At 46.5% G+C, this 17500-nt stretch overlaps 2 protein-coding genes across 7 annotated transcripts in view; one reads left to right on the forward strand and one right to left on the reverse strand.

The window, feature by feature from the left end:
* Positions 1-9297, forward strand: part of LOC133114574 (ETS translocation variant 4-like) — a 39786-nt gene extending 30489 nt beyond the window's left edge. For all 5 annotated transcript variants that reach the window (XM_061224081.1, XM_061224078.1, XM_061224080.1 and 2 more), the window contains 5 exons: positions 3353-3421; positions 4386-4433; positions 6118-6290; positions 8600-8701; positions 8869-9297. In XM_061224081.1, coding sequence (XP_061080065.1) covers positions 3353-3421; positions 4386-4433; positions 6118-6290; positions 8600-8701; positions 8869-9084 — 608 coding nt within the window. In that variant the 3' untranslated portion in view covers positions 9085-9297. The remainder of the gene's footprint in view (positions 1-3352; positions 3422-4385; positions 4434-6117; positions 6291-8599; positions 8702-8868) is intronic.
* Positions 9298-13601: 4304 nt separating this feature from the next.
* Positions 13602-17500, reverse strand: part of dhx8 (DEAH (Asp-Glu-Ala-His) box polypeptide 8) — a 21519-nt gene continuing 17620 nt past the window's right edge. For both annotated transcript variants that reach the window (XM_061223646.1, XM_061223647.1), the window contains 2 exons: positions 16692-16871; positions 13602-14926 (listed from right to left, as the gene is read on the reverse strand). In XM_061223646.1, coding sequence (XP_061079630.1) covers positions 14707-14926; positions 16692-16871 — 400 coding nt within the window. In that variant the 3' untranslated portion in view covers positions 13602-14706. The remainder of the gene's footprint in view (positions 14927-16691; positions 16872-17500) is intronic.

Below are 17500 nucleotides of genomic sequence, written 5' to 3' on the forward strand. Positions count from 1 at the left end.
TCGTGTTATTGTAGTCTGTATCATTTTACATTTTACATGTACATTTAAGTCATTTGGCAGACACTTTTAATCCAAAGCGACTTACAAGTGCAAGTCAAAGCATTACATCCATAACTAGGAAAATACATAGGAAGTGCTGTTTTAAACATATAGTCATCATAAGTGCAATTCTTTTTTTTCTTCTTTTTTTTGGGGGGTTAGACAAGAGGGATAGGGATATCAGAAAGGGGGGCCGGGGGAAATCAGGAGGGAGGACTAAGGTAGAGTTTGAAAAGGTGTGTTTTTAGTCTGCGTTGAAATAGGGGGAGGGATTCTGCTGTCCTGACAGTGGTAGGCAAGTCATTCCACCACTGAGGAACCAGAACGGAAAACAGGTGTGAATGTGCAGCTCGACCGCCAGGTGCTCGTAGTGAGGGAACCATAAGGCGACCAGAGCTGGCAGACCAGAGTGGTCTAGCTGGGGAGTAGGGAGTGATCAAGTATTGTATGTAAGGTGGGGCAGTCCCATTAGCAGCCTGAACTAAGGGCAGAATCGTGTTATTGTAGTCTGTATCAGCTGAACTGAGGGCAGAATTGTGTTATTGTAGTCTGTATAAGCTGAACTGAGGGCAGAATCGTGTTATTGTAGTCTGTATCAGCTGAACTGAGGGCAGAATCGTGTTATTGTAGTCTGTATCAGCTGAACTAAGGGCAAAATCATGTTATTGTAGTCTGTATCAGCTGAACGGAGGGCAGAATCGTGTTATTGTAGTCGATATCAGCTGAACTGAGGGCAGAATCGTGTTATTGTAGTCTGTATCAGCTGAACTGAGGGCAGAATTGTGTTATTTTAGTCTGTATCAGCTGAACTAAGGGCAGAATCGTGTTATTGTAGTCTGTATCAGCTGAACTGAGGGCAGAATCGTGTTATTGTAGTCTGTATCAGCTGAACTGAGGGCAGAATCGTGTTATTGTAGTCTGTATCAGCTGAACTGAGGGCAGAATCGTGTTATTGTAGTCTGTATCAGCTGAACTAAGGGCAAAATCGTGTTATTGTAGTCTGTATCAGCTGAACTAAGGGCAGAATCATGTTATTGTAGTCTGTCAGCTGAACTGAGGGCAGAATCTTGTTATGTAGTCTATCAGCTGAACTGAGGGCAGAATCGTGTTATTTTAGTCTGTATCAGCTGAACTAAGGGCAAAATCGTGTTATTGTAGTCTGTATCAGCTGAACTGAGGGCAGAATCGTGTTATTGTAGTCTGTATCAACTGAACTGAGGGCAGAATCGTGTTATTGTAGTCTGTATCAGCTGAACTAAGGGCAAAATCTTGTTATTGTAGTCTGTATCAGCTGAACGGAGGGCAGAATCGTGTTATTGTAGTCTGTATCAGCTGAACTGAGGGCAGAATCGTGTTATTGTAGTCTGTATCAGCTGAACGGAGGGCAGAATCGTGTTATTGTAGTCTATCAGCTGAACTGAGGGCAGAATCGTGTTATTGTAGTCTGTATCAGCTGAACTAAGGGCAGAATCGTGTTATTGTAGTCTATCAGCTGAACTGAGGGCAGAATCGTGTTATTGTAGTCTGTATCAGCTGAACTGAGGGCAGAATCGTGTTATTGTAGTCTGTATCAGCTGAACTGAGGGCAGAATCGTGTTATTGTAGTCTGTATCAGCTGAACTAAGGGCAAAATCGTGTTATTGTAGTCTGTATCAGCTGAACTGAGGGCAGAATCGTGTTATTGTAGTCTGTATCAACTGAACTGAGGGCAGAATCGTGTTATTGTAGTCTGTATCAGCTGAACTAAGGGCAAAATCTTGTTATTGTAGTCTGTATCAGCTGAACGGAGGGCAGAATCGTGTTATTGTAGTCTGTATCAGCTGAACTGAGGGCAGAATCGTGTTATTGTAGTCTGTATCAGCTGAACGGAGGGCAGAATCGTGTTATTGTAGTCTATATCAGCTGAACTGAGGGCAGAATCGTGTTATTGTAGTCTGTATCAGCTGAACTAAGGGCAGAATCGTGTTATTGTAGTCTATCAGCTGAACTGAGGGCAGAATTGTGTTATTGTAGTCTATCAGCTGAACTGAGGGCAGAATCGTGTTATTGTAGTCTGTATCAACTGAACTGAGGGCAGAATCGTGTTATTGTAGTCTGTATCAGCTGAACTGAGGGCAGAATCGTGTTATTGTAGTCTGTATCAGCTGAACGGAGGGCAGAATCGTGTTATTGTAGTCTGTATCAGCTGAACTAAGGGCAGAATCGTGTTATTGTAGTCTATCAGCTGAACTGAGGGCAGAATCGTGTTATTGTAGTCTGTATCAGCTGAACTGAGGGCAGAATTGTGTTATTTTAGTCTGTATCAGCTGAACTAAGGGCAGAATCGTGTTATTGTAGTCTGTATCAGCTGAACTGAGGGCAGAATCGTGTTATTGTAGTCTGTATCAGCTGAACTGAGGGCAGAATCGTGTTATTGTAGTCTGTATCAGCTGAACTGAGGGCAGAATCGTGTTATTGTAGTCTGTATCAGCTGAACTAAGGGCAAAATCGTGTTATTGTAGTCTGTATCAGCTGAACTAAGGGCAGAATCGTGTTATTGTAGTCTGTCAGCTGAACTGAGGGCAGAATCTTGTTATTGTAGTCTATCAGCTGAACTGAGGGCAGAATCGTGTTATTTTAGTCTGTATCAGCGGAACTAAGGGCAAAATCGTGTTATTGTAGTCTGTATCAGCTGAACTGAGGGCAGAATTGTGTTATTGTAGTCTGTGTCAGCTGAACTGAGGGCAGAATTGTGTTATTTTTGTCTGTATCAGCTGAACTAAGGGCAAAATCGTGTTATTGTAGTCTGTATCAGCTGAACGGAGGGCAGAATCGTGTTATTGTAGTCTGTATCAGCTGAACTGAGGGCAGAATCGTGTTATTGTAGTCTGTATCAGCTGAACTGAGGGCAGAAATTGTGTTATTGTAGTATATATCAGCTGAACTGAGGGCAGAATCGTGTTATTGTAGTCTGTATCAGCTGAACTAAGGGCAGAATCGTGTTATTGTAGTCTGTATCAGCTGAACTGAGGGCAGAATCGTTTTATTGTAGTCTGTATCAGCTGAACTGAGGGCAGAATCGTGTTATTGTAGTCTGTATCAGCTGAACTGAGGGCAGAATCGTGTTATTGTAGTCTGTATCAGCTGAACTCAGGGCAGAATTGTGTTACTGTAGTCTGTATCAGCTGAACTGAGGGCAGAATTGTGTTATTGTAGTCTGTGTCAGCTGAACTGAGGGCAGAATCATGTCATTGTAGTCTGTGTCAGCTGAACTGAGAGCAGAATTGTGTTATTGTAGTCTGTATCAGCTGAACTATTACGCTGCTTTCTGCAGATGTGCCTGGCTGCCCTTCCATGTACCTCCACAACGAGGGCTACCCCAACCCCCGGCACAACAACGAAGGTGAGCTCTACTCTTCCTCCTTTCTGCTGCGTATGAACATCTAGACACCATCTTCAACCTTTTCTCCCAAAGGCCAATAACATCCAATCAGATATCCTTTTAAAAAGCCTGTTGCTAGCATTATACTGTAGGTCCAAATGGAAGTCCAGGTTATCCATCGTTAACATCCAGTGCCAGTATTCAGTCACAAAAACGATTCATGTCTGACTCATTACACTATAGAAGTTTCAGATCTCAGATGTTAAAAGGGTATTTTAGGTTCTGTGTCTGTGAGGTCGTTATGTCTGTCCATCTGGGTAGAGCACCCAACCTCATGTTGAGCCGCAGGGCTCCAGAGATTTACCGCCCTTGATACATCCCATCCCCCTGCCCCCACACCTTAGCAACAATGGTAGCTCCCAGCGGATTGGTCAACGACAGCAGGCCAGAGAATCACGGCCCGGGTCGCTTGTAACGGTTCCAGCCCGGCGGCCAATCGGCTCACAGCCAGCCGAGAGTCTCCGTTTCCATTGGCAGAGACGGCGTCTCCCCAGGCTGTCAGCGGTGCTGCTGGGGGAGAGGAATGTTTTTCCTGGACAGACTGGGGGACGTTATTCTGCAGGGTTGCTGGTCCTCCTGGCTCCCAGAAAGGGCAGCTCCGCTCAGACTGCGGAAACAACGCGCTCAGAGCGCAGGGTTCTGGAGCCTGCAGCTCCCAGGGACACACGTCACGCTGAGACGCTCCAGAACACCACTTACCCGCCCCTAAATAAACTTCAGCGCAAGGAACTCTGGAAGAACAATGGCTACTTCCACTTTATCTAACAGGTCATTCAGTCGCTACATCTGTCATACAGACGGCAGCTCTGCAGCACTCTTTCTTGTGGAGAACCATCCTCTTGTTTGCCCTCTTTGTTGAAAGGTGGGACTGATTTGAATGAATATACCACCATTTATTTTAACCAAATTGTGCTTTTTTTTTCAGGATATCCGTTCGAGAATGATTCCCGCGTTGTTCCAGAGAAATTTGAAGGTGAACTTGAAAATCGTGTCTAACCCCAAGACACACTACTTGTTCAACATTTTACCAAAGCCAGCCTTCCATAAAACCATAAAAATCATTTCCACAGAAAGCTTTTCACTCTAAAAGGCTTATGGCAGCACATTGTTTAATGCCTTCATACATTGTGATTTGCTTGTTTTGGGCCTACTGGTGTGACATGACAAATGATCTGGTAATGGTACTAGTTCTTGTGGTCCAATCAGGAATGGCCATATTGCAGTGTGCCATTGATCAAGGCTCATGATTGATGGGACCTCCTGAAGGTCAATACCTTACTGGTCAGGATTTATACCCATAATGCAGCTGGAATGGCCCTAAAGTGGTTGAACACCAAGAATTTATCAAACACCCCTGAGAAGGGTCATCTACTTATAGTCTACTGCCGTGTACGTTGCAGTAAGTCCAGCCAAACAACTGAACTGGGTTTAATTTGAATCCAAAAGCATTTTTACGGATCTTAAGGCAAGATCAAGCCCTGAACTGGAAAAGTTCCCCAGTAAGGGAAACTGAATCTGTTTGCGTTTCAGAGATAAAATCAGGAAGAAGCAGCGTCTCATTAGCAGTATCGGTGTCCGCCGGTCTCCCGAGCCCTGCAGCGCCCAGAGTATCACATGCTGTCAGAAAATAATAACTCAAAGCCTTTTACGCGACAGGCACTTGAACCTAAGTGGTTAGGTTTCCTCAGCATTAAGGATGATTGAAGCTCTCGTGACATCTCGCAGACTGCGGTGTCATTCTCCCATAATGCACTATGATTTATGAGCTCAGAGGTGCTGCAGTTAATCAGGTTCTCATTCGACCCAGAACTAAACTCAACGGCCAACACGACAAATAATGAACTCACCAGCTGCCACCACTTTTTAGAATAGAATATACTGAGGTCACAGTCTTGTGTTGTGTGGTATTAGATATGAAAGTGGCTATAATTTGCATATTTAAAATATATATATTTTGAAGGGCTATTGCATTCCACTAGACCAACTAGGTGGTCATCGAGTCAGACTCTAGCATTGACTTGGCTTTAGGGGTTCATTTTCATTCATTGAAACAACCCCCATGGTCCCCAGCATCCAGTCCCAAGGCTTTGGTTGAGAAAATTTAGCGGGGCTCAAAACAAGAGTGAAAGGGTTTAGTAAAGCACAGTAGTATGGTAATAGCATGATGTTACTCACAGTAGTATGGTAATAGTGTGATGTTACTCACAGTAGTATGGTAATAGCATGATGTTACTCACAGTAGTATGGTAATAGCATGATGTTACTCACAGTAGTATGGTAATAGTGTGATGTTACTCACAGTAGTATGGTAATAGTGTGATGTTACACACAGTAGTATGGTAATAGTGTGATGTTACTCACATTAGTATGGGAATAGAGTGATGTTACTCACAGTAGTATGGGAATAGAGTGATGTTACTCACAGTAGTATGGGAATAGAGTGATGTTACTCACAGTAGTATGGGAATAGAGTGATGTTACTCACAGTAGTATGGGAATAGAGTGATGTTACTCACAGTAGTATGGTAATAGTGTGATGTTACTCACAGTAGTATGGGAATAGAGTGATGTTACTCACAGTAGTATGGGAATAGAGTGATGTTACTCACAGTAGTATGGGAATAGAGTGATGTTACTCACACAGTGCTCTCCCCCAGGCGAGGTGAAGGCGGAAGCGGGGCCTGTGTTTCGTGAGGGCGCCCCCTACCAGCGACGCGGCTCTCTGCAGCTGTGGCAGTTCCTGGTGGCGCTGCTGGACGACCCGGCCAACGCCCACTTCATTGCCTGGACCGGCCGAGGCATGGAGTTCAAGCTCATCGAGCCGGAGGAGGTGCGGTCACGGCCCCCGTACCCCACACACCTACCCCACACATACATCACACCCCACACACCCCGAACCCCACACACCTACCCCACACATACATCACACCCCACACACCCCAAACCCCACACATACATCACACCCCACACACCCTGTACCCCACACACCTACCCCACACATACATCACACCCCACACACCTACCCCACACATACATCACACCCCACACACCCCAAACCCCACACACCTACCCCACACATACATCACACCCCACACACCCCAAACCCCACACATACATCACACCCCACACACCCCAAACCCCACACACCTACCCCACACATACATCACACCCCACACACCCCAAACCCCACACATACATCACACCCCACACACCTACCCCACACATACATCACACCCCACACACCCCAAACCCCACACCCCGCACACATACATCACACCCCACACACCCCGCACACATACATCACACCCCACACACCCCAAACCCCACACACCTACCCCACACATACATCACACCCCGAACCCCACACACCTACCCCACATACATCACACCCCGCACACATACATCACACCCCGAACCCCACACACCTACCCCACACATACATCACACCCCACACACCCCGAACCCCACACACCCCGCACACATACATCACACAAACCTCACATATCCAAAACACATATCCTCTCTCGTTTAATGAGTCTTTTTTATATGACTGGTCTTTTAGTCCTGGAAGTGCACAAACTATAGTGACAAATAGGCAAAGACGCGGAGTCACTAGGTCACATCAGGCTGCAGCTCTACAGAATCTCCCTCATGGGGTTGTTCACTGTACGTCACTCCGGATAAGAGCGTCTGCTAAACGCCTGTGATGTAATGTAATGCCTGTAATGTAATGTGTCTTTCTACACTGCACTGAACTTGCATCTGTACACACTGCTTGTTGAACACCACCAATCTTTATATCCTAGTTGATTAGATTAAACGTTTCCCCAGTCCCAGTGCTTAAACACACCACCCTCCCGAACCGTGCCCTGCAGGAGCGGGCTAACACGGGAGAGCTGGGCCCACCGGGACTGGAACAGCAGAACAGCAGGACACCCCCAGGGTGATCTTTGCGTGGCTCTTAAATGAAACACACTGGTCATCCATTACAGCATTATTCACTACTGTGTGTACAGAGTAGAGAGAACGATGGACTCAGAATATGGTACATGACATAAAGAATATGTTGTATAAGATATAGTCTTGTCGTGGGCAAACATATACACTGAATAATTTGATACCTTGTTACGAGAACCACAATGCAAACAGGATCTGGCTTGTTTTTGTTTTTACCTTTTGACACAAGCTCATTCATACCCCCTGGCCTTCGTGTCAGGATGGAGAATAGTGAACGTCTCCGCTTTGTCTGCTCACATTCCTTCAGAGATTAACTCATAACTTCATAACTGCAGAGATTACAGTAACTCCGCAGAGTTTGTGACCCGGGCACAGAGTTCAGCCGGAGGTTAAACGTCTGGGACGCCAGTGGGTGTGGCTGATGAGTCATCGCCCCGGAATGACAACCTGCAGCACATCACATTCAAACCACAAAATATGTGACATTTTGTGCTTGAAACAAAACCCCAAGCTTTTCTAAATTGGGTGAAGAGGCTCGCATGACTGGTCTGGGAGAATGAGCGGCAGTGCGTACATTGGGCGGTTCCTTAACGTCATGCCAAGTCTGCTGGATTAGTAAACAAAATGTTTCACAAAAAAGTTTTAAGTTTTAAAACTAAACTTACATTTTCACTGTGGTCAATACCAATTTCCACGTACATACAGTAGAACCAAATAGTCCGGTCAACCCAAATGGTATGGAATCAGAAGTATACTTGCAAAATGCAAATAAGTAACACTATTAATTTAGAAAGAAATTATAATTCAGAAAATTAGAGCACTTAATGGCTTTTGGTCAATTGTAGCCGGCAATGAAAGTACCACTTTTGACATTAAAATGGTCCAGGACCAGATCTGCTGTTGGATGGAAGCGAGAAGCAGGTGAATAATTGTAAATCCGGCAAAGACTGCATCAGCCAATGGCACGACTCTCTCCGTCCTGCCGTCTCATTGGTGTTCATCCACGAGGGCGGGAAACCTTGTTGCTTTGCCAATGTCACGATACGGACTTGTTTTGGTTATTTGATTTGATTGCACTTCATATGACAGCTACTGTTTGGGCCAATGCTATTGAGGTTACTGGTATATTATGAGTTTTGCTCCGACCACGTATCCCAACGCCTTACTTCCTGTTCCTGTCAGGTGGCCCGGCTGTGGGGCATGCAGAAGAACCGGCCGGCGATGAACTACGACAAGCTGAGCCGCTCACTGCGATACTACTACGAGAAGGGCATCATGCAGAAGGTACAGAGCCACACCCTGCCCCTGTCTGCCACACCCTGCCCCTGTCTGTCACACCCGCAGTAGTGTCCATGTCCTTCAGTGTTACTTTGGTATGTGGACATTGAAATGTGTGCAGGGGGTTTGAGACTGTATTGTAACTGTGTGTGTGTGTGTGTGTGTGTGTACAGGTGGCAGGAGAGCGCTACGTGTATAAGTTTGTGTGTGAGCCCGAGGCTCTGATCTCACTGGCGTTCCCCGATAATCAGCGGCCCAGCCTGAAGGCGGAGTTTGAGCGCTACGTCAACGAGGAAGACACCGTCCCGCTGTCTCACCTGGACGAGGGGGGGCCGTACCTGCCAGAGCAGCCCCCGCCCCAGCCCTACGCCAAAGGCTACATGTACTAACCCCCCTGACCCCCCCCCCCCCTAACCTCCACACCCCTCTTGCACAACCTCACCCCCACTTCTTGTATATATGGCTCTGGTGTTTTTGTTTAATGGATCCTGTTAGGGTTTAAAAGTCTCCAATTCTTCTCACGTATGAGGCCTGATCTATCCAATCCAAACACATGACGGTGGTTAAACTTATCACTCAATAAAGACCCAATATCAGTACAATACGGAACATGTGTGGTGTATTCGCCTGCTGCAGATAACTGACACTGCTGCTGTTAAAGTGGAAGCAATGTTTGATGTCTTTCAAAACATTACAACAGGGCATCGAACGGGGCTTTGTCTGGTGACAGGATTTGCACAATGAAGAGACTCTTGTCTCTGCTGAACGGGTAAATGCATGTGTCCTTCCCCAGAGGCATAGCGAACAGACCTGGGTCAAATGCATCATGATTTTGGATTCAAATTATTTTCTGCTGAGATTGGAATCTATATATTTCCACGTACTTCTGGTCCTATTCGTTCACTCAATAGCACCAGGCAAGATCATCTGAGCACAGAATAGCATTTGAATCCAAAACAAATATGTATTTGACCCCGGTCTGATAGTTAGAGGACAGATCCAGCAAGCGGCTAAATTAGGGGTGTGAACGGTTAAACGGTTAACCGAAACTGATTTGTAACCGGTTACAAAAAATTGATAACCGATAACCGATTTTTTTTTTCTGAAGGTGGAATTGTAAGCTCAGTTTAAAATAAATGCACGTTCATCACCACGCGTATTATTGCGGTTCTAAACTAGCAATCGACTAGCTTCAGTAGTAGTAGAACAAGCAATCTGGCCATTTCAAGGGGTTTAAAATGCAAACACCACAGGGAATTGAATGCTACAGTATTAGAGTTATCAAAGAATTTCTGTTGCTGTTGGTTGACTTATGGCTAATTGTAACGTTATGTCGTTTCCTAAGGTTCACAGAAGATCCGTGTTTATTCTTTCACACTACGGCAAACTGAACGTAGCTTTCCACTATGCTGTATCTACATAAAAATAAACAAAGCAATACATCATTGCACAAAATATTACAATACGCTATTTACATGGAAATCCACAAGCTGTCAAATAATTTCTGTGTGTTTTAAATCTGTAGCTGTTAGTTCACTGGTGGCTTATTATATGGCGTTTGTTCATCCGTGTTTATTCCTTGAGACCTGAATTATCGAAGAAAACTATCGGCAAACCGAACTTCGCTTTCCACTATGCGGTATCTACATAAAAATAAATAAGGTAATACATTATCATTAGGCTATTTATCATCAGATATTGAAAGAGAAAATGCTTTCATCGAAAAATGGACACGTTAATCTCACCACCATGATTGTCCCATGCCATATAAAATGCATTGGCATATAAAATGCAAGTTTACCGTCACATAAGGATATATCAAATTGAACAGAGACCTGCATTGGCATTAAAGTAAAATCATTAGACCAGCCGCCTATGGTAAAATAGACCGGGTGTTATATTATATCAGGCAAATATTGCGTGACCACGGAATTTTGAGTGCACAACCGCGTAGTTTTTAACAGCAGCATATTGACAGATTTCATGCCAATCAAGTCTATCAGGCAAAAGACAGAGAAGATGGATGAAAACACGAAGAATTATAATTTTAACCGATGCATTTTTAAAAAAATGACACGATCGACCAGCATGGACGTAACTACAGAATTCTGCAACTGTGAGGTTACAGTGCACAATGTCAGTGTAAATGTAAATATTTAATTTGGTAATTAGGCTTACTAATATCTGACTTACAATGTTGACATTTAACTATTGAGATGGCCCAAAATAACGTTTGAAAATGCAATTACATTTCTCAGTGATCCAGTTAAAATAAAAAAATTAAAATAAAAAACATACGACCCCTAGCGGCCATAAGAAATATCGGTTAACCGGTTAACCGTTTAAAAAATAGGATGGTAACCGGTTACAAAAACTGATGATTTGTCACATCCCTAGTCTAAATGCCATTAATGTAATGCAGTGTAAATCCTCAGCTGAGCCAGAGTGCTTGTGTTCATAGATGAGCCAGAGTGCTTGTGCTGAGACGGTTCATAGATGGGGCTCATTAGCCATGGATCCCAGGGGCTGCAGGCCCTCCTCCTCCGGCTCACCTCAGGAGGAGGGGTGGGAGAGGGGACACGCAGCCCTCTGGCAGACCCTCGCCTCCCGGCCGGCCTGTGGGGCTTGGCGCAGGGTGCAGATCTGATCTGGCAGGGAGGGAGGGGACCAGCATGGCACGTGCAGGACCAGAAGGCCGTGGGGTGGCGGTGCGATCGAGCCGAACGGCCAGCGTGTGCAAACGCCCTGGAGCCCGCGCTACGCTAACGGCCCGCGCGTGTAAACTCCGCCCACCTGCAGTGACGGACAGACGGGCGGCTGCTCTAGCCTGGACGCTGCGGGGCTTTCGGGGGGCGCTGCCGCGGGGTCTGGACCGAGGCCATTGTGTGGACGAGCTGCATGAGGAGGGCTGAGCCATTCTAAAGCACATTGCACACAGCAGTTAGCATAGCATGCTAAAGGGACATCACACACAGCAGTTAGCATAACATGCTCCTAAGTAACTAGGATGGGTCAAATGCAGAGGACAAATTAACCCATGGGTTTCAATAAAGTGTATCTTATCTTATCTTATCTTATCATGCTAAAAGGACATGACACACAGCAGTTAGCATAGCATGCTAAAAGGACATGACACACAGCAGTTAGCATAGCATGCTAAAGGGACATGACACAGCAGTTAGCATAGCATGCTAAAAGGACATGACACATAGCAGTTAGCATAGCATGCTAAAAGGACATGACACACAGCAGTTAGCATAGCATGCTAAAGGGACATGACACAGCAGTTAGCATAGCATGCTAAAAGGACATCACACACAGAAGTTAGCATAGCATGCTAAAGGGACATCACACACAGCAGTGGTAAACGCACTACGTCTGATTTTATGAAGCCTATTCTGTAAAAAGCACAAGCTTGTTAAAGACATACATGACCAACTCCACCACAATGGCCAGGTAGTGATATCGTCGGGATATCGTAGCAAAACGTTTTCAGAGTGAACACGCCCCAGGTCTGAGCAGACACGACATCACTGGCACACCTGAATGGGCCAGTACTCATCTCCTATAGCCCCGCCTCCAGGGGGGTCACCATGGCGACCCAGATCAAAGGGTTTGATGTGGGTGTTCTAACAGCCAGCCCCCCCTCCGCCCTCCAATCTTCTCTAGTTCAGCATATTTCAAAGCTTCATACTTCAAACATGAAATTAAATTAAATTGGATTGGAATTCAGGAATTGTTCACTTCAAAATGTCACAGGCTGAAAGCAGTGAAATTTGCACATTAGAAAAACACTTTTAAAACGCCATAATTAATCGTTTAGGAATAGGAATCCTTTATTGAATTTAATATTACAATTTGCAATGCAAAGAAAGATTTAAAAAAAACATGGACAAAAATGTTCTTTTTTAACTTTAAGCAGCAGGCCTGTTCTGCTCCCTCGGTGCGTGCAGGAAGGTTCTGGGCCAGACTCCCTCCTCGGCGGTGGAATGCTCTTAAGAGTCAATGAAAGGAAGACTGCCACGATGGTGCCAGACCACAACTAAGCAGCTCCTTCCTGTTTTACTTCCTGCTTGGCACCAATGAGTGGGCATACAGTCCCCGGGGGTTAAGATAAAAAGATGAACATGAGACAAGAGTACACAATTTCAGCTTTTATTTCCTGGCTAAACATAGCACCTTTGGTATCAGACCACCAGAACATCAGGAACAGAGTATCTAAGTAAATGAAAGTAAATAACACTGAATATTTGGGTAGCATATGCCTTGCTTGCAACAACTGCATCAAGCCTGCAACCCATTGACATCAAACTGTTGCATTCTTCTTTTGTGATGCTTTTCCGGGCTTTTACTGCAGCCTCTTTCAGTTGTTTGTTTTGTCTGGTTGTTCCAATTCTTACTACTGGTGAGCGGTTTGCATGTTGTGGTATAGCCTCTATATTGCTGCTCTCTGTCTTCTTCGCACAGTTGACATTCTAAGTTGTCTTATCAAATCTAGATAAAAATAACAGGAAATAAAAGCTGAAATTGGGATGTGTCACCTCTTGTACATCGTTTTAGTGTGGCGTTATCGTAAGGCACCGCACAGCGTGTGGTCTTCATGGGCGTGCAGGGCAGGCTGACGCAGGAGCAGTGAAACCAGCTCGTCTCAGCTCAGAGGGAGCCGTCGCATTCGCCTCTGCGGGAAACTCCCGTTTCACGATCATTTGAGTTTAAATCCCGACTCTGACTCGGGGGACGAGCAGCAGCAATTCACATCAACACTCGAATCCCCGTTCACCGAGTCACAGAACCAGCACAGGCATCAGCGCGCGAGCCGCTCCAAACGGCCAACAGCGAGAGTTACACAAACCCCCAACACACCCCGTCCCCCGCAGACCATCAGGAACACCACACACACGTCACACACGGTTAACAAACACATTTAATGAAGAGAAAAGGCTCCAACAGGAGAGCGGAGCGGCCCCAGGTGAGGCCGAGGCGCAGGTGGGCGTACGTACAGCGCAGAACCCTGCAGATACAGAGTTTATAAAAAATACAGAGTATAAAAGAGGTTTCTGTCCCAGTCCAGAGTGTTGGGGCCAGCGGTGAGTCAGAGCGGTGGTTCTGTTTGTTTAAAGAGCGGTTCTGGAAGCTTCTGGAACTCTTCAACATCCGCTGCAGGTCCAGCCAAGCTGTGAGGGGCCCTGGGGCAGTCCCAAAACAGCCCCCCCGCCCCCCCCTCCGCACACAACCCAAACAGCCCCCCCGCCTGCAGCTCACACACACATCTGTTGTTTTCTCATGCAGGTCCACCGCACCAACAGGGGGCGCCATACCACTGCCATTCTGTTAGTATTCAGAGAACAGAATCACCAGACTGTGTGGGGGAGAAGGAAACCACTTCCCTCGCCAAAATAACAACAAAATATTCAATACTAAAGTAGGAATTATGCATTTCTACCTGGGGAAAAAGTAAATAAAAACTTTTCATTGTGAAATATATTTGCAGCTTGCAAGTTTGGGGTCAGCCGTATCACAAAATGGCGCCTGTGGATCCAGCCCTGGCTTTGGGTTTCAGCTCCGTCCATCTCTCTCTCCCACCGCAAATCAGCCTTTTCCTTTCAACAGCACAGCCCAAACTACCACTGAAGGTTGATTGGGCGGGAGACTCATCTCGAGGAGCCAGCATGGATTCCAGTTTAACAGCCTGCCCCATCGGCACAAGGCCCACAGTACAAATAAGCGCCAAATTAAGACCAAGAAACAAAATGGAGGAAGCCGTAAAGTGACGCAGCCACAGCTGAACTGCACAACAACACTATACACCGTTTCCATAGTTACCACTGTGAGCCTCAGCCCAACTGCCACCCATAATGCAACACAGACTGACCCACAGACCCATGACTCTGATCTGTAATCTACAGAGGGGCATACGGCCTGCAGAATAAAACAAATCTGTGCAACAAGAGTTAAATAGAAAATAAAAGCACAGGGAGGGAGACCAGGGGCCCCCCGGGGCGCAGGGCAGGCTAGCGGCGCCGGAAGGCGCGGGAGATCCTCCAGGCGTTGGGCTCCTCGTAGCGGTTATACAGCGGCTCCAGGCGCTGCTGCTTCTTCTGCTTGCTGAGACGCGTGGGGTCGGACACCTTGAAGAAGGCCGGAGCAAACTCCACCAGCCAGCGCGGGTCGATGGTCGTCACCTCACGCATGTACTCCTTAGTGGTGAGGACCAGCTCGTGATACACCACCCTGAGAAGGAGAGGGAGAGAGGTTATGCACGCACGCAACGCATGCATGCAAATCACGCACGTACATACTCCTTAGTGGTGAAGACCAGCTCGTGATACACCACCCTGAGAAGGAGAGGGAGAGAGGTTATGCACGCACGCACATACTCCTTAGTGGTGAAGACCAGCTTGTGATACACCAGGAACACAGCAAAAACTAAATAAATTGCATGAGATAATGGGACTAAAGTGATTGCTGTTGCACACAACTAGCTTCTGAATAAATCAGAAATTGTGTAAAGCTTGTGGAGCTAAAGCATGTGGAGCTATCCAACGAGCGCGCCCAGGTGAGCTATCCTTAAAGCCCAGGTGAGCTATCCTTAAACCCAGGTGAGCTATCCATAAACCCAGATGAGCTATCCTTAAAGCCCAGGTGAGCTATCCTTAAAACCCAGGTGAGCTATCCTTAAAACCCAGGTGAGCTATCCTTAAAACCCAGATGAGCTATCCTTAAAGCCAGAAGAACTATCCTTAAAACCCAGATGAACTATCCTTAAAACCCAGGTGAGCTATCCTTAAAACCCAGGTGAGATGTCCTTAAAACCCAGGTGAGCTATCCTTAAAACCCAGGTGAGCTATCCTTAAACCCACGTGAGCTATCCTTAAACCCACGTGAGCTATCCTTAAACTCAGGTGAGCTACGCCCAGGCTAATGAGTCCAGTGTGTATTTCCAGCCTCTGTATGGAGCAGGTCTTCAGTAAATCCTTGACAATCATGACTTTTACATGAATGGACAGTGTACAGGCTGAAAATGATATACAGGCTTAGATGATATACAGTGTTTGGATGTCTTACAATAACAGTAGGCTACTATGTTTACGATGGGAGAGAGCCAAGCTAGGCAACAGAACTATTTACTGAGGTTCACATCTCCAGTGTGATACAACTGCGTTTCGCAACCCAGGCCTGCCAGCGGACTGCATTGTAGACCGAGAACTACCAGATTGTGCAAAACACAGGCTGCCAAGATACATTTACATACTGTATCCGCAAGCTCAGTAGTGTGTGTGTGCCCGTTTGTGTGTGAATGTGTATATGTGTGTGCGCGTGTGGTGTGTGCGTGCGAGACTGAGCGTGTTTCTGTGTGTAAGTGTACTTGTGTTCGTATGCGTGTGCATGAGGTGAGTGTGAGGTGTGCGTGAGGTGTGTGTGTGAGGTGTGCCTGAGTGTGTGGGTGTATGTGTGTGTGGGTGTGTGAGGAGAGGGTGTGGGGGTGTGTGTTTGGCTGTGTGCAAGGTGTGTGGGTGTGTGTGAGGTGGGTGCAAGGTGTGTGTGTGTGCAAGGTGTGTGCAAGGTGTGTGGGTGTGTGAGGAGTGGGTGCGGGTGTGTGTGTGTTTGTGTGTGTGTGTGTGTGTGTGTGTGCGAGGTGTGTGTGTGTGTGTGTGTGCGTGCGAGGTGTGTGGGTGTGTGTGTGTGGGTGTGGGTGTGTGTGTGTGTGTGGGTGTGCGAGGTGTGTGTGTGTGTGTGTGTGTGTGTGCGTGCGAGGTGTGTGGGTGTGTGTGTGCGTGTGTGTGTGTGTGTGCGTGCGAGGTGTGTGGGTGTGTGTGTGCGTGCGAGGTGTGTGTGTGTGTGTGTGTGTGTGTGTGTGTGTGTGCGAGGTGTGTGTGTGTGCGTGTGTGTGTGTGTGTGTGTGCGAGGTGTGTGTGTGTGTGTGTGCGAGGTGTGTGTGTGTGTGTGCGAGGTGTGTGTGTGTGTGTGTGTGTGTGTGTGTGTGTGTGGTACTCACCACTCTGGTTGCCGGTTGAACAGGGCGCTGGAGGGGTGGATGTACACCACCTGCTGGTCGATGAGGGTACGGTAGCCCTCCTGCGGGTCCTTTTTGGCAGCATTGCGGAAGAAACCACTGCAGATGGCCTTCTGCACTCGAACCGTGGCTTTCCCACACGACACCACGTCCAGCTTGTGCCTGAAAGGAGCATTAGCACATTAGCATGTTAGCTCAGAGCTCAAATATACATAACCCCAAGCTGCATGTCCAGTGTGTGCTGTAACAGGAGCACGGACACACATTAGCACATTAGCACGTTAGCTCAGAGTAGAGATGCAACTGAAAATTTCACATCATGATTATAGTGACCAAAAGTGCCACGCGTATCAGTATTATAGCCGTATTTGTAAAAAAACTTTTTCTCAGTTCCCTCCTCCTCCTCCAGCTACCTTGTGAGGCCTTGACTGCTGGGTAAACTACATTTTCAAAGCCTTTGAGATGGCCAGGTTCAAATTATGTGCACAGACATTAGGAAGTTTTTTTTCCCCAAACAGAGTGGTCTCTGTGTGGAACAGTCTCTGTGTGGAGTAGTCTCTGTGTGGAATAGCTGCCAGGACATGTAGTGGAGGGCAGACACACGGGGGGTTTACAAGACCAGGCTTGATACGGTGATGGATATTATTTAGCTTTTTGGCAAATAAAGCAGTCGGTACACTTAGGGTAGGAAAAGGTGAGTATTGCTGGGCTGAATGACCTGTTCTCCCCATTACCTCAAGATATGTAATGAAATGTTAATTAGTTATGTTAGCGCTGAAACTTGAGGTTAA

The sequence above is a fragment of the Conger conger genome, chromosome 16 (genome assembly GCF_963514075.1).
Source record: "Conger conger chromosome 16, fConCon1.1, whole genome shotgun sequence".
NCBI lineage: Eukaryota > Metazoa > Chordata > Actinopteri > Anguilliformes > Congridae > Conger > Conger conger.